Source organism: Amia ocellicauda, chromosome 1 (assembly GCF_036373705.1).
Source record: "Amia ocellicauda isolate fAmiCal2 chromosome 1, fAmiCal2.hap1, whole genome shotgun sequence".
In the NCBI taxonomy this organism is placed as follows: domain Eukaryota; kingdom Metazoa; phylum Chordata; class Actinopteri; order Amiiformes; family Amiidae; genus Amia; species Amia ocellicauda.
In genome coordinates, this window is record NC_089850.1 from 28514064 (window position 1) to 28535055 (window position 20992).

The 20992-nt window shown below is 40.1% G+C and overlaps 1 protein-coding gene across 2 annotated transcripts in view; it reads right to left on the reverse strand.

The window, feature by feature from the left end:
* Positions 1–20675, reverse strand: part of shprh (SNF2 histone linker PHD RING helicase) — a 32659-nt gene extending 11984 nt beyond the window's left edge. Inside the window, exons 1-21 of one of the 2 annotated variants that reach the window (XM_066700834.1) lie at positions 20608–20675; positions 19245–19874; positions 18823–18952; positions 18237–18455; positions 17325–17403; positions 15990–16140; positions 15574–15682; positions 14836–14876; positions 13314–14018; positions 11514–11765; positions 10965–11043; positions 10484–10647; positions 9785–10041; positions 9395–9516; positions 8842–8930; positions 8611–8703; positions 7959–8066; positions 2991–3133; positions 2628–2801; positions 1773–1835; positions 448–673 (exon numbers count right to left, since the gene is read on the reverse strand). In XM_066700834.1, the coding sequence (XP_066556931.1) occupies positions 448–673; positions 1773–1835; positions 2628–2801; positions 2991–3133; positions 7959–8066; positions 8611–8703; positions 8842–8930; positions 9395–9516; positions 9785–10041; positions 10484–10647; positions 10965–11043; positions 11514–11765; positions 13314–14018; positions 14836–14876; positions 15574–15682; positions 15990–16140; positions 17325–17403; positions 18237–18455; positions 18823–18952; positions 19245–19838 (3798 nt within the window). In that variant the 5' untranslated portion in view covers positions 19839–19874; positions 20608–20675. Of the gene's footprint in view, positions 1–447; positions 674–1772; positions 1836–2627; positions 2802–2990; positions 3134–7958; positions 8067–8610; positions 8704–8841; positions 8931–9394; positions 9517–9784; positions 10042–10483; positions 10648–10964; positions 11044–11513; positions 11766–13313; positions 14019–14619; positions 14877–15573; positions 15683–15989; positions 16141–17324; positions 17404–18236; positions 18456–18822; positions 18953–19244; positions 19875–20607 lie in introns of both variants that reach the window. The other variant, XM_066700825.1, reaches the window with a different exon arrangement.
* Positions 20676–20992: the final 317 nt, after the last annotated feature.

A 20992-nucleotide genomic window follows, 5' to 3' on the forward strand; every position in this document is an offset into this window, starting at 1 on the left:
ACGTGGCATCACAGATTCAACTGTTGGCTTAAATATCCTTAGTCAGACATATCAGGAATTTCTCACAGGCGGCACTTCCTTTAAACTTACACTCACGATCAAAACCAACAGGGACCTCTGTGTGATACACGCATAAACACCCCCTCCAACATCCTTTAATTAAAGATGGAGGATGAGGGAAATCTGAGGGTTACTCAATTTAAAGGCTCTTAGCTGAGCCAGTCTCCTCCCTTGATTCACTTCATAATGACCAAGGTCAGTCTTACAATACTGAAAATGGTTTATTACCTATATAATAAAAATGACCAATCTAAGATCGAAAAAAAGAGACTAAAAATACCAGAAACCAACTGATATTGATTCCCCTCGTGACAGGAAGACAAGACGCATACAAATTTAGAAATAATCAAGTCTTGAATAGCTTCCTCCATTGAAAGCAGGGCATACTTTGTATTCTTTCTTCCAGCTTTCGAACAGCTCCATAAAGGTGTTTCCCTCCTCTATGAGGCCTGCTTCCATGCGGCGAGCCTTGGCAAAGGAGAGGACGGCCTTCAGGGCACGCTCTGTCTCGCTGGTCGCCCACAGACCACGGCTGGTCGTCGGCAAGCGGTCATCCACCAGCCCCTCCTCGTCCTCAATCATCTCCTCAAAGATTGCCGTCTGTCCTTTGACACTGTAATGGCCACCAATCAGGCATGTTCAATGTGTTTTATACAAGCAGGGAGATATCACATACCATAAAACTTAAATTAAACGCCCCTGGCGTTTATTCCAAATAACTGCAAGAAGACCGGCAACTGTATTAAACACTCATCAATAAAAAGACATCACGGACTCATGCAGGGTAAGAAGAGCCTGAAAACACTGCTTCATTGCAGAAGTAGGCTAATAGGCCAGGCTTTTATTTATTTATTTAAAAAAATATTATTATTTGTTATTAATTTGGTTTCCAAAGATGCAAACAGATCACATTCAATGTATGGTGAACTACACACTGGATTGAAAACAAGATACCGGTAAATTGTGTTAGCAGGCTAAGAGTCGATATACTGTGATATACTGTGGAAATACGCTTTAAACCAAACCAGCAACATTATACTTCATGAATGCATTGTTTATGTCACAATTGACAGTTAGTTCAATCACTACAATTAATACCAATACAAATATAGAGCAATATATATATATATATATATAGTTAAAGTGAGAAATAATAAAAACACATGTGAAGGTATTTTTTTAATTAATATACGGTGTATATATATATTTATTGAAAACAAGAAAGACTAAAAATAAAAATAAAAGTTTACATAAATATGTTGTGGAAGGTTCTTTCAAATGTGTTAATGCATCTTTAAAAACTATCGATTCTACTGTCAATGATTCCACTAGCAAGCACTCTAATAATAATGATTCTAATAAAAACAGTGATGAATAAAAAAAAAAATGCATCTGGAATTGAGTGCTTTTCAAACTACAGAGATGGTGTTGTTTTCATTTAAATTCTGATAGTTCTATAATTTAGGTGGAAGTAGGAAAACATATTTGGCAGCCCATGTGTTTTCATGCTGGGCTTTTCTTTATACTGGAGAGACAACTTTATCTTTAAAGTCTGTGGCACAGTTTTAAAGGAAGCTATATTCTAAACTATTAATAAGATTGGATTGAGCAAAATACAGCCAAGCATTCTGTACAGCATCTTCTGCATCCAAATACTGGACATGTTCTGTGTAGCAGCGTATAACATGAAGATCATAGCTGTTTATACTTACGTGTGAGAAAAGAGCTTGGATTCATAATCAGTGAAAAGTTCATCGGTTCTGCAAAACACACAACTAGAAAACAAAATATTGTGGAGGTTAGCATATTTTTTTTGTTAATGAGACTCACTGTCTCTGCTTTGGCAGAGGACTAATCAGTGAGGCTACAGAGCTTTTATGGGGAACAGATGCAGTCTGGTACTAGTGGTACAGAGCTTTACAAATAAAAAAATAAAAAAAGAGACCAGTGATGTAGGTGTCAGTCAGAATGATGTCTATTCATGGCACTGTGGAACATATTTTTAACAGCAGCATCCGACTGCCTCATCCTTACAGGTCCACATGATGATAGAGTACAGTAAGGACATGTATTTTATAGGTTATGGAGTGTCAAGAGGCATCAAAGGAATATAAAAAGAGGTTTAAATTCAGAGATCAAATGGACCATTTCCAACAGTGGTACCTGTTAAATACTTAATAGCTTTAGATATAACAACTGTGAGAGACCATACTTTATAACATTTACCTAACTACAATCCAACAAAATGAAATTAGTATTCCACATAAGCAGTGTAGTGCACTTTTACCCTTAAGTTTGCCTTCAGTTATAAAATGAAACATTTGGGAACAAAAAAAAAGTTCAAGCAGACTGTTTAGGGTGAAAAGGGCTGATACACTTTTTCAGAAGCATCCCAGTTATTAGGAAAGAACACAGATATTAGGAGCTGTTTAAGTGTTACATTTAGGAATGGCTCCGTTACATATAGTCTCTCAGTACATTTCACATGGTGATGCTTACATCATGGGAGCTAGGAAAAAAATTAAAAATAAAGTTAATCTGTCACCACTTTTCAGTTCAAAGCCTACTTGTTGAGGGGCAGGCGGACTGGTCTCAGGTGACAGATGGTGGTCTCCTCAATGACTGCCCGTGAGGGTGGGCCCTCCAGTTTCTTCACACCATCACGGACAGCTTTCTGGGCCTTGATCAAGTCATCCATCTGTGAGCTCAGCAGGAACTGCAGACCTCTGCTGTCCCGGAACCTGGAAAGACCATGTGATAGAGCCGGTATGAACCAGACACACACATCTGTCTCTGCAAGGCCATGGGACACCAAGTCCGGCCTGCTGCACAGAGGCGTGTGTTTTCTGTGAGCTCTGTATAAATGCCAAGGTCGCTCTTGCCTAAATGGTAATGTTGCGTTGAAAAGAAAGGAAGTCCAAGACACTTACTTGTCAGCCATGGACAGTTTGCTGGCCTGTTGCTTGTAGTTGCAGGTCAATTCGTTCTGAACGCGAAGCACCAGGTCATCATCGACGGCATACTGAAGTGCTCGCTGAATGACATCCAGCCACCAAGGAGAACCCGGATGGATCTACAGCACAGGACACTAAATCGGTACACCAATCTGAATAAAGCCATCATAATGGGTCTCCAGGAGATATACAGTGTGTGGATATGAATCATTAGTTCACCTTAATATATAAACTCAACCAAACTGTGATTACTTACTGAGTTAAATTAAGGAAATTAAATGTGAAAGGTTAACCACGAAAAAAAACGTAGCTTAGCAGTCTCTTGTGCCATAACTTAGAAATCCGCTGTTTAAACAAATCAGCTGGAAGATAGGCAAACATTCTCAATATTTGATTTAGAGAAGGAACTACCATTGCACGGCCCTTCGTCATATAAATCAATATGCCAAATAGTATTTGGACCTCTACTGTGGTATTGCTGTCTTGTGCACCCTGTGGATCAATTACATTTAGAATCTATCTTATCATATCCTGTGTCACAATAAACCATTTTTGAATTCCACGTAGATGTAACCACCGATAACCCTGCATCTGTCCAGATTTCTCAGTTTCATTTTGTATAAACGTCATCACTCGAACCAAGTCCGAATAGTGTGTTCTCCTGTATTCTCCAAAACTCTCTCAAAGTTTTGTAACTTATAATAACACTGTGGCCATGTACTAACATTGCCAACATCTTATTATTAAACACAAGTCTGAAGCACAATCTTACAAGATCTGCTATTTGAGGCATATTATAGATTGAGGCACAATGCATCTCCCTCACATTTGCATTTGGTGGAGCTACATGATTGGAGTTTTAAACTGGCAATTTCAAGTTTTTAAGTTGAAATGTCATTAAGTCGAAATTTAGTTTTTTAAACTCGAAATTTTGAAAGCTGAATTTAAAAGTAAAAAATATAACGTTTTTTTTTTTTTTTTTTCACGGGGCCCCAGGGCTCTTCCGTAGTTTCCTAATGCCTCTAGGTGTATAATGAATATTACCTCCTACCTGCCCAATGACTTGATTTCATGACTTGATGGGCTGAAGTTATTATTCCTGTTTGCTGGCATATTGATTATTACATTGTTTTATACAGGTGAAATTGCATCAACAGCATTTCTCTTAAATGTATAAATGTATCTGTGTTGGGGAAAAATAAATCCACCACCAAGGCCTGATGTTTCTTCATTTTGTTACATTGTATTCTGCTGAATAACTGCAGACTAAAATATAACAAAATACAGAAACGCTAAGGCTTCTGGTGCACTTTCATATGGTAATGTTTGTTTTAATTAGTTTTCTCCAGAATTAAAAGTAATTAATTGGTTTCGTTCTGTGCGGAAGTTAATTATTCTTGTTTGATAGCACATTGAGTACCCTTTATTTGCCTGTATACTTCTGATTGTTGTACAGAAGATACCACACAGCTATTGTATTCCGCTATTGTTTTTAAAGGTAATCTGTGTTTGACATCAGCATGTTTTTGGGATATTGTTTCTATACCTGTTGCAATAATTTAATTTACCATTTGTTTCGCAGTGTCATTAATGCGTTCATTTTTAATGTTACATAAAAAGTGTGTGTTTTCTTAATTTCGTGTCAGGGTTTATTCACTATAAAACTCACTTGATTTGGTCTGTGCATTTTTTCATTATTATTATTATTTTTTTTTAAATATATATTTGAACATATCCCTCATTTTCAGTACCCCCAGTAGAAAAATCCCCCGTCTGTCGCTATTGTTTATTGTATGATGGTAATAAAATAATATGGAGAAACAGGTGATATGGAAGATCCGCAGACTCAGTGAAGGTTCTGAGCCCCAAACACAAATAGGTGTGGTTATTTATAGGTTGAGATCTCGAAAGCGAACAAAGAAGAGTCTGTATCTGGGAAAATTTAGGAAGAATCAACGAATGTGCATTGAATACTGATCAATATGCAAAACTAACAGATTATATTGTCTACTAAATAAATCAACAATATAGCTAATGAGTAGATATGTCAAACCCTCTGGTACATTTCCACTTCTGTAACCTTGTGGATGACTCTCAGAAACAACAGGAAGGTTCATTATCAATACAGCCATGTTTATCTCATCCCCTGAAAGCGTCAAGGCAGGGAAATCAATTGTTTTGATAACTGAGGATCTCTGACTGCTACAGTCTTCTCAAGACACAGAAATAAAGGCAGATACACACAGGCCATGTATGAGTCAAACTGAATTAATTTGGATAAGTTCAATATACACTCACCTAAAGGATTATTAGGAACACCATACTAATACTGTGTTTGACCCCCTTTCGCCTTCAGAACTGCCTTAATTCTACGTGGCATTGATTCAACAAGGTGCTGAAAGCATTCTTTAGAAATGTTGGCCCATATTGATAGGATAGCATCTTGCAGTTGATGGAGATTTGTGGGATGCACATCCAGGGCACGAAGCTCCCGTTCCACCACATCCCAAAGATGCTCTATTGGGTTGAGATCTGGTGACTGTGGGGGCCAGTTTAGTACAGTGAACTCATTGTCATGTTCAAGAAACCAATTTGAAATGATTCGACCTTTGTGACACGGTGCATTATCCTGCTGGAAGTAGCCATCAGAGGATGGGTACATGGTGGTCATAAAGGGATGGACATGGTCAGAAACAATGCTCAGGTAGGCCGTGGCATTTAAACGATGCCCAATTGGCACTAAGGGGCCTAAAGTGTGCCAAGAAAACATCCCCCACACCATTACACCACCACCACCAGCCTGCACAGTGGTAACAAGGCATGATGGATCCATGTTCTCATTCTGTTTACGCCAAATTCTGACTCTACCATCTGAATGTCTCAAGAGAAATCGAGACTCATCAGACCAGGCAACATTTTTCCAGTCTTCAACTGTCCAATTTTGGTGAGCTTGTGCAAATTGTAGCCTCTTTTTCCTATTTGTAGTGGAGATGAGTGGTACCCGGTGGGGTCTTCTGCTGTTGTAGCCCATCCGCCTCAAGGTTGTACGTGTTGTGGCTTCACAAATGCTTTGCTGCATACCTCGGTTGTAACGAGTGGTTATTTCAGTCAAAGTTGCTCTTCTATCAGCTTGAATCAGTCGGCCCATTCTCCTCTGACCTCTAGCATCAACAAGGCATTTTCGCCCACATACTGCCGCATACTGGATGTTTTTCCCTTTTCACACCATTCTTTGTAAACCCTAGAAATGGTTGTGCATGAAAATCCCAGTAACTGAGCAGATTGTGAAATACTCAGACCGGCCCGTCTGGCACCAACAACCATGCCACGCTCAAAATTGCTTAAATCACCTTTCTTTCCCATTCAGACATTCAGTTTGGAGTTCAGGAGATTGTCTTGACCAGGACCACACCCCTAAATGCATTGAAGCAACTGCCATGTGATTGGTTGGTTAGATAATTGCATTAATGAGAAATTGAACAGGTGTTCCTAATAATCCTTTAGGTGAGTGTAGCTGATCAATACTAGAAATTCTTACAGTGGAACATTTTGAAAGGGGGAGTAGATTTCATACCTGCATACCTGTTTATCTCCCTTTTTGCTTTGCACAGCAAACAAGCAGTAGTGAAGCCACATTATAATGTGGATTTGGTGTGTTTGGTATGTAACTTGATGATACCATGATAGGGTTGTAAATGTGTAGAAAATGTGTAGTTTAGTATCTGGTAAACTATTTAAGTTACCTTGGACAAAACTGTCTGCTAAATGACCCAATAATAATAATTTTAGTCTGCTATGGTTGATTTTAGTCAACTACTGACAACATTTCTCCCAAATTCCAAATAAAAATATGAATGGAATGGAATGTAATAGGTATACCGCTAGCTTACATAATTGTTATGAATGCAGTCACTGTACAATAGTAAATATTCCATACTGAAGCGCCCTGGTCGTCCAGGTAATGACGCGGTAGGGACCACACCATTTTTTAATCTTGAGAGGAGACGCCTTTTCTCATTATAGACTTGAAGAAGAGAGCTCGAGCACTTTCGAATAACATTTTGACAATAAAATGTATTTATTTATTATAATTGTTATTAATATGTATTAAACGTAATCATGAAAATATAAATCTGAAAATTTAAAAGAATGAAACTGATTTTATATGGCCCCACATATAACTAGCTAGTTAATTCTGTACTGCATTTGCAAGTAGGATCATAATTGTAATTAGAATTTATAATCTATTAATTGTTTCAAATCATGAAACCTGTGTAACTAATGTTTATTTCTGCTAACTACTGCCACCACACCTGTGAACCACGTCTCTGTCTGCGCTTGTTGCTCTGCTCTCTCAACCTGCTCTTCCCCTCTCCCTGGCTAAGCCGCTTGTTTTACCATCTTTAGGGTTTCGGAAAGCAATTTCCGACTATCCATTAGACTTGTATAAAACTCATTCTTGTATAAAAAAACTAATTATTGTATGAACTTTTAAATAATAATTGGACCATATAAAGATTTGGGGCTGGACCAAAAAGATTCAGGGCTGAAGCCTCAAAAGCCCACCCCTAACGACACCACTGCCCTGAACCGTTAGAACAAACACAAGCTTAGAGACATAACTGCGATTAAAAAGGGAGGCTGTACAACATAACCTTCAAGCCCCTGTAGAGAACACTGCACAAGATAACATCAAGGTGCCAGTTTTCCTCTCACTGCTCTGCTACAGTATCGTATTGTGGGTTGAAATTGTGCAGTCTGTGTTAAATAATGTAAGAGAGGATACAACTGAGAGAGGTCCATTATTCTTGTCCGTTACGCAGGTCAGTATTGCTCTCCTGGAGCCTGTGTATCTTCAGCACCGAGAGCGAGTCGCTGCACACTACAGGACTTCAGTCAAGACTGCTTCCACCGAATTCCCAGCTCTCCCAGCTAATTAATTACCTTACGCTTCAGCTCTCTGATGGTCTGAAGCACTGGCTGGAGGGCCTGGTGTGCGTCTGCCACTTCTGAGTTGGACTTGGTCATGTAGTGCTTCCTCAGCTCATCGGCCTGATCACAGACAACAATGACAAACTGTCAGGGCTGCACGTCTCAGAGCACACCATCAGCGCTGCAGTGCACTGAGCCAGGATTCACATCCAGAGCTTACAGATCCAGTGGGGAAACTGCTCCATATTAAATATTACCCTCGATGTGGTGTGGCCATGCAGTTGTAAAACACTCATTCTTACACAGCCTGTGTTTTATAGATCCAAATGCCAAGAAATGCAAGGCGGGGGGGGATAAATACATACTTGTGTGCTGCACCTAAAGTTGAGACAGTAGATGAGTGAACCTATTGGCTTTTGCTTGTGTTAATATTCCCTGGTGTGTTTCTCTGTAAATCATGCAGACAGAAACTTGAAAAACAACACTTCTGTCTGCTGAGGAATATATAATAAATACTAATCATCATCATCTCACTATTTTCAGGGGGTTTGATCTATTTCACAGGGGGATATACAAGATTTTACAAATACTCACAACATACAATGTTCTAGACAACTATACAAGGGTAACGACATCACCATAAGTAAGATGCTTTCCACCTCACCTCCTCTTTCAGGCGATCATCCCGCAGAGTCGGGGGAATACCTGGATGCTTTGCATTCAGCAGTTCCATTAAGTTGTGAGTAGCATGCAATCTCTGGAAAAACACAAATATAATACTGACATATGAAAAGGAAACATCTTTCATAACCCAAGGCTAAACAGTGTATATTTCTTTACTTAAAAGGTGGAGGCTGTAAAAAAAATGAAAATATAAAAATATCATTTCACTTACCTGAAGTGAATCAGTTTTCAGTTTGTCTTTGTGCTCCTCAGAGGATCGCAAAACCTCCCGGTACAGCTCTACAGCGGAGAGATATTCACCTACAAAAGACAAAAAGCCTCCTTTATACATCATTTCAACTTGCTGTGTCCTTTAAGGTTTACCAGGACAAACACATATTTCAAAAACGTTATGTCACAATGGAGAGAGCAAGATGATTGGTTACAAGCTGTGACCAAAATATTTCAGTTCAAATTGACAGGAGTAGAAATGAAAGACTCTTGCAAAAAACGGATGCATTCGTTTTTTAATCGGAAAATAAAAAGTGCTTACATTGTAATACATTTAAATAAAAAACAATCATACTGTTTACAGTAAACTATATCATGACAGCTGTGTTTTTACAATAGGAAGAGAATCCAAGGAGATTTTAACATTAAAACTGCTGAATACAACATAACTCTAATCACTGTTTAATACCTTCTTTTGTAACATGTTAGTGTTGAACCCTGCTCATACTACCATGAATGGAAAAAACTATAGGTATGCAGATCTGTCTTCTCACCTCTGATGATGTGAATCCCAGACAGACCATTCAAGGCACACACCAGCTGGCGATGGGCCTCCTCACACTCTACTCGGCATTTCTTCTGCAGGGACTTCAGCAGCTCCTCCATGGTCATGGTGCTGTTCGGACAATACAAACAGTCATGGAGGGGCTCCGCTCAGAAGGGGGGTGCATGGATATTGTACCACACATGACACAAGCACAGTACCCTGAATATGGCACCCCTACAGCTACATCGCACCATTCCTGCTTTAACTGAAGCTAAGAGGCAATAGTAAGAAATTTGATCATTTCTAAATAGACAGCTGCAATTGACCCTGGATTGATTTTTAGTAGTTGTTCAGTGAAATCAGTCCCATGACTGGCAGAGGACAGAGGCTTACCTACCTCTTCTGGAAGGGCAGGAACTCCCCACGCACAGCCTGGGGGTGGCAGCAGGCCTGACGCAGCCGGAGCAGGGGGTACAGAATGGAGTTCACTGTCCTCCTGTCCAGACTGCCCAGCTTCAGGGTCCAGTCCGAGATCTTCCTCAGCTTCACCAGGGCGTCTTGGGAGCAGACCTCGTGCTGGCGATGGTAGAAGTGCCCTTCAACGGGAGAGAAGTTCAGCCAGTGGATCTCTTCTGTTTGTGAAGGAATCTGGATCTAGGAAAATAAAACATCCTTGAGTGGTGCTTCAGTGTTTGAAAAATATATCTATTCCTGTCACAGGTGAATTACCAATGAATCTGTTCTAATTGGATCATACTAATGTCGGACTGTTATGCTCTAAACAATTAATCAGAAGTTGAATATTAGTAATAATCATGTCTGTTAGTCAATGATTTACGTTATATATTAGTTCAGGTTAATTTAAATTAGTTACCACATTCTCAACGAAATAGGAAATCACATTGTCATTCAAAATATAGGCTTTCCATTTTTTATTTTTGTTTCCAAGGTTGATAATGAAAATCAACTAAATATTATAATATATTTATTTTCAATATTTTTTAATTCAAGCATTACTCGACTGAAATAATCATGTCATTCTGAATGCCCCCTTAGTCCTACTCAGTCTCTGTACTCCATAGTGTAGATCTCATACCTGGTCAATGACGTCTTTCTTGGCAGATCTCCACAAGAACCGACCAATCACATTGTACAGCGGCTCTGAGTTCCCCCGACGATACGGTCGGTACAGGAGCTGGTCCCACCAATGTTTCACCCAGTATGGGTCAACTCCCAGGAACAGCACTAAACCATAAAGATCTGAGCAGCAAAAAAGTTATTTGGAAATCAAATAAGTTTAGGAGACCTTTATATATAATGATAAAATACATGATATGAATTTGTATATATATATAGTGTGTATATTTACAGATCAGATCTAAAGGGGATCATCTTTTAAAGGATTGTGGGAGATTATTGTTGTAACATGGAGACCAACTCCAGGTTATGGCTTTCGGAAAAAACATGGGCAGGTACAAATTAACACAGGGCAAAAATAGAAATAGTCATATATGTACAGCTAACAACTTGTGGTGACTGAGCATTGTTCTGAGCGCTGTTGAATCTTCACGGCTCACCTTCTAACCCCCGCTGTACCGGAGTCCCACTAACACACCAGCGATTGATGGAGCTCAGTCTCAGAGCCATTTCTGCTGCCTGGAGGAAATACACGGGGGAGGGAATGAGTTAGAGAGAGAATTGTTCTTTAAAAATGGCTCTAGTTCACTCATTCATACATTTATTCCCAGCTTTATGGCATGAAAGGGAACAACAAAGACATATCCTGGGGTTACCTACTAAGGGGCCATTCAAACACTATACAGATCAAAAGCTGTTTGACCACCATGTATGTAATAAAATCTCTACATATTAAGCCTGACAGGAGTTGCAGTCAGTAGCTTATACATCTTTACAGCTTCTAGAGTGAATCAGTATTGAGCAAACTCAGAAAAGACATCATGGATGATTATTTAATGAACGTGACTTATCAAACTGTACGGATAACAGACTAACATTCTATCACATGAGAGGGGTGTGTGAATAAATTCCAATACAATGGGGCATAATCCCCCAGATGACCGTGATGCATGTGGCGCTGATGACACGCCACAAGGGGGGTCCCTCACCTTGGCAGTGGTGCACTCCACCATCTGAGCTTCATCCAGGCACACCCTCCACCACTCCACGGCCACCAGCGGGCTGGGCACCGCCATGTAGCGCTTCTGGTTGCGGAAGCGCCGCCCGTCCTCACTGTTGCTGTGGGGAATGTCCACATAGTTGAGCTCCGTGCGCAGGACGTCGTAGGTGGTGATGACCACGTCCTGCTCGGCCAGGACATGAGGCTGAATGAAACCGTGTTTCTTCACGCCCTGGTAAACCTGACAGGAAGAGGCAGGTGCTCAGTGCCCAGGTTTTGAAGCAGCACGGAAAGAGAAAGCTCTCGGGTCTCTTTTCAGCAATAACTGTAACTGATGTTTTAAACATTAGGATGCATTTAACACGAAGGGAACAGCATAGTCTGGGTGATGGAACTGTACTTATCCAGGCATCATCAGCCTGTCAACTGCAGCTGTATTGTCTGCTCCATTGTCCACCTTTGTTAGACTGTGGCAAGAAATGCACATTCGGCACCTTCAATATCACTGTCCTTTCTGGTTTAGTGTGTTAAAAAATAACAGCACTTCACTTTCGATTGGTCAGCATTAACTTACACTCACGGAACGCTGTCACTGGGCTTCCTAACTACCTAGGCCAGTTTACTGAGCTGAACAATCTAAATAATTCAATGAACAATTCAAATGTAAAGAAAAACGTGAGCAGCACGTGGGGGCACATTTCAGTGACTCCATCTTGTAGGGTGTGCTTTTTACGAAGTTAAACTCTGCACTTTTTTAATGTCGGTTGCTGCTTTTCCTCCTTCACATGGCGACAGCTTTAATATGACAAATTTGAACCTGTCTCCTGGAATCAGCGAGGAGAACCTGCACAGAGCTTGTTTGTCACGGCTGAGTGCTCCGCATCACAGAATATCATTAGCATGCAGGAAGGCACGCAGACAGGAACCTAAAATAGAACGCACTGCTTCAAACCCTCTCCTGCGTTCTTCATCTGTCACACTAATGACAGTGAAGAAATGCCTGTGCACCTTTATTCTGAGTCTGGGTGACACATCTGAAGGTGGAGACCTTTGTTTTTGCCCTGTTGTTGGCATAAAGGAAATTAAATATTTAAACCCTTTTAACAAATGGAAAAGGAAGAATTAAAGATCCCTAGGCAAGGGAGTGACCTTGGGAAATGTAAAACACACACTGCTCGCTTTTTCTCTTTTTTACGAGAAACTGTAGAAATATGGGGATTCCAAATATTTTCCTAATTCAAAGGAAACATGTCTCAGTCACCTAAAATTCTTCCACTGTACATTGTGGACTTTACAAAGATGCATGATGGACAAGTAAGTTAGGAATATTCTGAATCTATAATGTTTCCTGACAACAAACATATAAGAAAATAACATTAGCTAGTACTTAAAATCAGAAGAAAAAACTCCTGTCCATATGTGGTAACAAATGTGACCTTTGAAAAGACTGTAAAACTGAAGACACTCTGTCTGTCAGGTTCTCATAATACACAAACTCCAGCCTCTAACAGGGACGCAAGTATGGACTCCCACTGCACTACTGTTTGACCCATGTTGGGTTTTAAGAGCTGCAGCCTCCTGTTAAACTTGAAATAGTATTTCAACAGCACCTGTCTCTTTATGCAATTCATTTTAAATAAGGTAACAAAATGTCCAGTGTCTGGGGCATTCAACTCGTACAACCTTTAATGGATCAAAGTGCTGTGGGAGCCTCAACTCTTTTCTCATAAAATTAGGCTAAGAGTCAAGGGAGGGGAACAAAAAGGGGTGTCTTTTACAAACGGCTTACCAGGACTCTCAGTGAAGATGACCTGAGGTGGCGCTTGATCTCTTCCACCCACTGGTGGCAGATGGAGCTGGGGGAAATTATTAGCGTTGCTCCTGTGGGCACCGGTGTCATGGCAACCAGGCAGTGTGGACAGTAGAAAGGGGTGGTGCCCAGGCTCTCTTCCTTGTAGTTGACACACTCAGCATGCTGCCACAAGAAGCAGTTTAAACACTGCACTCGGGCCTTGTAGTCAATGAGGCCCAGCTCCCCACAGATACACTCAAACCGGTAATTGGAAGTGTTAAAGGGCAGAACTGTTGCGGTCCTGGCAGGAATAGATGCGTGAGAGTCTGATTTCACCGTGTCCTCGTCCTTCACTGTGGCTTCACACCTCTTATCTGTCATGATCTGCAGAGAGCTGCTGTGTGCCTCTTCATAATTGATGACAGAGCTGTGGTGTCTATCGACAGGCACCTCATCTTCTGTCTTGTTTTCAGGTACACCTCCCTTTGAAGAGCTGAGTTGAGCAGCCCCTTCTTTGTTCAGATCGCAGTAGTTATGTTCAGCCAGGGGGGGGCTCAGTGGCATGCTGTTTTCCACAGCGGCGTCTTGAGCAGGTGACTCTGACTTTCCAGACTGCACCACAGCCTCCTGGTCCTCCTCTGCAGGCTTCCGAGACACTGTCTGGGGTCGTCTGTGAGCCCTCTTTCGGCAGGGGTCAGGTTTCTCCAAAAAAAGATAATACATTTGAAAAAACAACATAAAAAAGGGTTGATATTGCAAATATATCAGATTTCCATTATTATAAAGGTCAAGAAAAGTTTATACACATTCATTTCTGTTTGCTTTGCTTTAGATTAAACTATGCACCTGTGCTGCATTAAGAGGGGGAATCTGACCAGGCGACCAACCTGTTTCCTGGGTGAGCTGAGCAATGTGATCCTGGCACTGCTTCAGTAAATGTAAGTGCTGAGCTACACAAGGATTTTCCAATATATATACAGTGAGGGAAAAAAGTATTTGATCCCCTGCTGATTTTGTAAGTTTGCCCACTGACAATGAAATGATCAGTCTATAATTTTAATGGTAGGTGTATTTTAACAGTTAGAGACAGAATAACAACAAAAAAATCTAGAAAAACGCATTTCAAAAAAGTTATAAATTGATTTGCATGTTAATGAGGGAAATAAGTATTTGATCCCCTATCAATCAGCAAGATTGAAAAAATAGAAAAACAAATGCTGCTACAGTGAGGAAACACTGCATCCCAATTGCAGGTTTACAGTTTTCTCCCTCCTAAAAACTCACAGAAAAACCATCTACTTACTGGTTTTACAACAGTCTTCCTCCTCCTTGTTTCTTTGTAGTTCCTTCCCAGCTTGAATGACCCAGACAGCCCTACACCCTTCACCTGCTCCAACACCTGCTCCTCTATCAGCTTAGCCAGGGTTTTCCTGATGAGGTGACGATTTCTCTGCAGATCATACCGATATGTTGCGCGCATGTAGGCAAAAATAGCATTGACTGAGGCTCCCTTACCAACCTTCATCTCTTTAACAGCAGTGACGAGCATCACACGTACAGCTAAAGGCACAGGACACAAAGGAATGAAGGATTTAATCAAAACACACAAAAGATTGAATAGCATGATTTTCTGTTGATGTAGACTGATATATAGTGGGCCTAGGATAAACATATTGCACAAACACGTATATACAGATAAGACTTCAAAAGAATAGCATACCACACACCTTTAAAAATAGCTAGCCTTAAAAGGTCATGCATTTTGAACTGAGGAAATTTAAAAAGGTGACCCATACAAGAATGTTGCTATTTTAGCTGGGATCCTTTTTCCACTGGTTGTCACAAGTTGAAGCTCTTAATCTCCTAAGTAGGGTTGAATGTACTTGTTTAATTCTTTGAATTATTCAGCTTCAAAGTTTTCCTCGGCATCTACTTTGTGGTCTTGAAAAAGGTCGCTATCTGTAATGAACTTAGTATATATATTTCAAAGACGAAAAGTAAGAGACAGGTGGTGGATGCGATCTGATCAGAGAAGTGTTCTACAAGTGTGTGATGCTGCAGAATTTCTTCTGATTATCTTGCAAAATCTTTCAAAAATATTTCTCCAGTCCCATTAGGATTATAAAGACATGACCAAAAAATAACTAGGCTAATGAAATCTATTCCGTGTTTACGATACAATAGTGACCACTAAGTATACCATATGATTTATTTAAATATTAAACCACAGATAACAAAAAAACTGCAAAATGCTGACCTGGATGGGTGATTTTCTCTTTTGGTTTCATATCACACTTCTGAAAAAGTTGTTTCTCCTTTCTGTCTGTGGGAGGCCGAGGAGGGACAAAATAATTTACTGATCTTCCCTTGAAAACACAACGAAGAAAGTTTACACATTTTTAGACTGTCACAGCAATGATGAAGTCATTCTCAATCAGGAAATCCTCACATTACATCATATCACAATTTACCAATTAACTTGTTACTATTAACCACATATTAATGCATTCATAAACACAGAGCTTCAGATGGCTAATGTTATTTATGAAACCTTAATACAGAACTTAATTTACGGTACATGTTAAGATCTTTAGATCTTCTTCACTGGAGTGACTACACTAACACTTAAAGGTCACATTTATTATAAAACCCAGCAAGTGAGAATGGGAGTACCTCTGGCAATATGAGTCCTTGCTGACACAAGCCTTGTCGAGTGTTGTAGAGAATGAGGGCCAGAACTTCCACGGTCTTCCCCAGGCCCATCTCATCTGCCAGGATACCGCCAGGCCAGTCATTGCCAGCAACTGGATACTCATGGGTCAGGCTGTAACATGGAAACACCAAGCTAATTCAAATGTCTAATGTTTAATCTGGAGAACGATTAAACAATCCTGGGAGCGCCGGACAACATCCAGACTGAAGCCATTTTCCATTCACATAGAAAGAAGCTACACTCCATTGACTTTCTTTTTTGTGATAAAATTAGTTTAACTTGGCATTTATGATTCATGATGTCCTACTGAGATGCAGGTGCAGGTGGCATATTTGGAAAAGACAGCACTCCTTTTGTTTCAGTCCTGCCGGAGTTCACCGGCGTTATTGTCTCTTCTAAGATTTAAAATGGGCAGATATTTTTCACTGATGAAGGACCACACATGCATCTTATCACAAAGATTCATGGAGGGAAGCTGCACAAATACAAAGTAGAGCTGGGAGTCCACATGGAGGACACAAACACAAATCTGACTCATAATTCCACTGGCGAGGTGGTCCTATTGCATAGGAAACAGAGGATGTACAGCCAGTGTCCCCTCACCCAACACCATTCATGGTCAGCTCATTAACTTGAAGCTCACTGAAACTGCAGTCTGTTAGTGGCACTCCCCATCTGACCTACTTTGTAAGACATCCTGCACACAGAGTTGAGCCTTCAAATGTTCTTTGACTTGGGCTCCCCCTTGAGATCAAAGTTGAAAGTGCATTCCTATGTAGCTCAGTTATTTTAACTCCTAATTCAAATAAAATGCTACTTCCAGCAACCTTGAACTGTCTGTAGACTAGATCAGTGTTTCCAGATTCTGGGGTATCCGGGTTTTTGATCCAACTAACATGTGTTTGCATATTTAAATTTCATATTGCTATGCACTGTGTAATATATACAAACACATGCTCATTTACTTTAAAATAAAAACCAATAGGTTGGATCAAAAACTTGGCCCTGTTTTGGGGAAGTCTCAGAATAGTTTTGGGAACCACTGGACTACACTATCAATCTCCTATAGATGTGGGGGCCTAACTTGATTCTGGACAGGCTTGAGCCCACGGGCTTTATATGTCTACATAAATATTCAATGTCTAAAGATTATAGCACTTTCTAACAGCTGTGGAGGTTATTTGTCGAATTTCAAATATATATTTAGAATGAAAAGCATCAAAAATAAGAGTTGGTCACTTAATTATTCCCCTGTCCTCGGGACTCGACACTGATATTTTCACACTGAGTCTTACCAGCCTGTGTATGGGTTATAGAACAGCGTCTTCCCACATAGCGTTGATACTTCCCGCCATAAGAAATGCAGAGATTTTTCTGAAAATCAAATGTATTGTTTAGGGTTTGGTGTTGTTGGCAGGGGAAGATAATGAGCATTTATCCTACTAATAGGCTTGTTTAAAATTAGTTTTAAATGTTGTTTTGGTTATAGTTTTGCCTTAGTCCCTGATCTTTAAGATTTTGAAAAGTGATGTTGGGAAATGTTCATTCAGTGCACTACTTCCTAAAGCCCGTTACATAAATAATGAATTAGGAAGGTAGCTAACCTGCCTAAAAAACTTAAAAACATACTTCCACTCACAAAACCTGGAAGCAAATGTATGGAGTCTAAATCTATATTCTATATGAGCACTTCAGATTCTGTTTAAAGATCAACTCTGTACTATTTTTATTAGAACTTTAGAGTCACTTCCTGATCAAATAATATGTAAAAAAAAGCAGAAAGCCATTATTTCTCAATGAGTTCCTAATTGTTTCTGTGAACCTACCACCTCCTTGTATTATGTTACACGTCTGCATCAATTGGTGTACTGAAACATATTTTGGTGTATTGCTACTTTACACAATGTTATGTAGCTAACAGTATAATATATACAGTACATAAATATCCATAAATTGAACACACACACACTCATAAAGGTCATTTGAAAAAGGAAATTGTAAAACTTCATGACAGAGAATTTTCGCCTGGAGAATGAAATATAAATTATATAATTTAAAATAATGTAATGACCTTTGAGGACTGGATTAGGACATCCAGTATAGTAAAGGACACCAGCTAATTGAGCTTAGCAAGTCAGAGCAAAGAAACATACTGGACACTCTATATGACAAAAAATGACAAACGTATGATAGGTCCAAGCACATACCCTGTGGCCCTTCACTTTTATATTTCTCTCTTCTTAGCATCCAGTTGACAGCTTGGCACTGGTAGGGCCTCAGCACAGGGATGAGCCCTGGGTGCTGAATATCTTCCTTCAGATCGTTGCCCTCATTCTGGTGGAAGTGACGGACATAATCATACAGCTCCTCGATGTTTTGCCGCTCCAGGTCTGTGTCGGGCTCCTCCTCCTCATTCTCGCCATACTCTAGGAGAACAAACTTCACAGTGACTGCAGGACTCGATGAGCAATTCATTCACAGTGCAAAGCCATAAGGAAGCTGAATTCACAGCCTTAATTTCCTGTTGAGCAATATTAAAGTAGGATGTGTGATTGTTTTCCCCTCAATCAAACGGACTTCCTTTTGTTGTGTATTTGTATTACAGGAAAAGTCAATCCTAGAGGTGGTTGCATTAACCTTTAAAGATGAAAAGTACTGCAGAAACGTAAGTAACTGCTGCTTCAAAAAAATAAACAAAAGACAATTATTTTCATGGTGTGTTGAACATTTCTGTTGTTATTTTGTATGAAAGAAAAGTATGCACTACACGTATTTATTTTCCCAAGAATGTACCTGGGATTATGAAGTCGTAGAAGAGCTCCATCAGTTTCTGGATCAGCTGGTTTGCTTTCCTTATTCGCCCATTTCCTTCACTCAAGAACTCTGGCTTCCCCAGCCCAGCCTCCAAGATGAAGATGCCCAGCTGCCAGCCACACAGAATTCATGAAACCCACATTAAACCCAATTACATTTATGTTTCAGGTAAAACGATCAGAAATAATTGTAATACTAGTATTACAATAATTAATAATTATAATATTATAGTAATAAAATAAACAATTATTATTATACATGATAATTACAATAAACCCTGGCATCCCATTCAGAATGTACCCTGGATCACTGCAACCCAGGAGTGGATGGAGTGGTTAGTGCAAATGCATGCATAGTTGTAATAATAAATATACTAATAACAGTAATTAAAAGATACCTACTTGTATAGAATCACTGTCATCTGCTGTTTTGTGGCAGAGCTGAATAACGCCCCTCTTCTGTAGCCACACCAAGTCCTCCAGGACCGGACCAGCGAACGAGCTCTTCACCTGGCACACGAGCTCCTCACTGAGGCCAGGCCTTTCCAGCCCATCACCTTCACCCTCCTGAAGGAGATGCACACTGAGCTCCCCATTGCTCCTCTGGAGAGTGAAGCTCCTGGATGCGACCTCAATGGGATATCGCTTTACGTGAAGGCTAAACTCCCCTATCAAGGCCTTCCAGAGGAGGTCCAATTCAGAGCAAGGCAAGACTTTCAGTGTCAGGGGCGTGGGTATGTCCGATGGGGGACAAGGGGGCTCCTCTGCTGGCTCTGAAAACCACACCGGACTGGGGACTGTCTGTACCAGAGCGCTTGAACAGCCTTCCTCTAGATCCACTTCACTGACCGAAGGAAGAGGGGCTACCCTGGAATTGGACTCATCTTCCACTAGAATGACATCCTCACTCCGGAGGTCCTCCATGTTCCAGCTGAGCTTCTTCTTGGCCTCCTCATCCACCCGCACCGGAGGGGCTCTCTTCCTCCTGTTGCTCATGGCTGCGCTACTCCCACTTCACTGCTCCTCTGGGAACTGAAAAGGTGCAAAGAAGAGACATTAAAAAGTACATTTTAAAAGGGTCATTGACCTGAGTCACAAATCTAGCTCCTGGCTGGTTATTTCTTTGTCTGACTACTTTATCTAAAGCAACACACTAAACAATATCAATGTCAGTGTTGTGCTGATGTCCAATATTGAAGATTAATTATTAACTAAATAAAGCATTATAGTGAATATCAGAAAAGAGTGATTATAGACGCAATGCAGGACTTAAGAGTTGAACAAGGGTGCTTGCTTGAAATCTGTATGTTTATAAAATAAAAACCTCAACTGAATTTAATATAAGTGAAATACATCAACAGACAATATACTAGGCGAAAAGTGCGTGAAAAACGTGGTAAAGACAGATCAATTTAAATCAATGAATTCCGCCGACAGCTTTTTATTTCATCACGACACCTTCACAATCAAGATACAGTCGCGGTATTTGCATAACAAGTTGTATTTTATCTCGCCAACAACATACAATAGTGTTTCAAAATGCGTTGTTTGTATACATTGACACACATATCTTAGTACTGCTGCTGCTACAGCAAACAGTGGAAACTGCACTATTTGTTATCTGTATCCTTTGTCAAGTTACAAAACAAAGCGACATTGTTTCTTTTATTAATAAATGCACATTTTTAATTCCAGCAGTGCTGCAAAATAAAACTAGTAATTGCTGACCACACAGGAAACAAAACTGTAATCAAATACAACGTACTTGCAGGTATTATTGACCCATTAATATTATCTCACAGCAACCACGACTCTACTGTTTGGACCGCCATCTTTAAATGCACAGGAAGTAAAACCTTCACAGGCAAACGGAACAGTTGGGCAAGGAAGTGTATTCACACCAGGTGGCAGTGCAGCTCTTTTCACACAAAATTCATAAATCCTGGGCTCTCTGTTGACATAATATTGAATGCAATACATGCACTGCAAAGTATCAACATCCTTCCTCTTCATAAAAAACAAACAAAAAACAAAAACGAAAACAACAATGAAATAAAACTAGTCTTGCTTACAAAAATGTATTTATTTCACCTTTTGAGACAATCATATTTTCGAATTTTACATTATTTAAATGAAAAGAATCAACAATT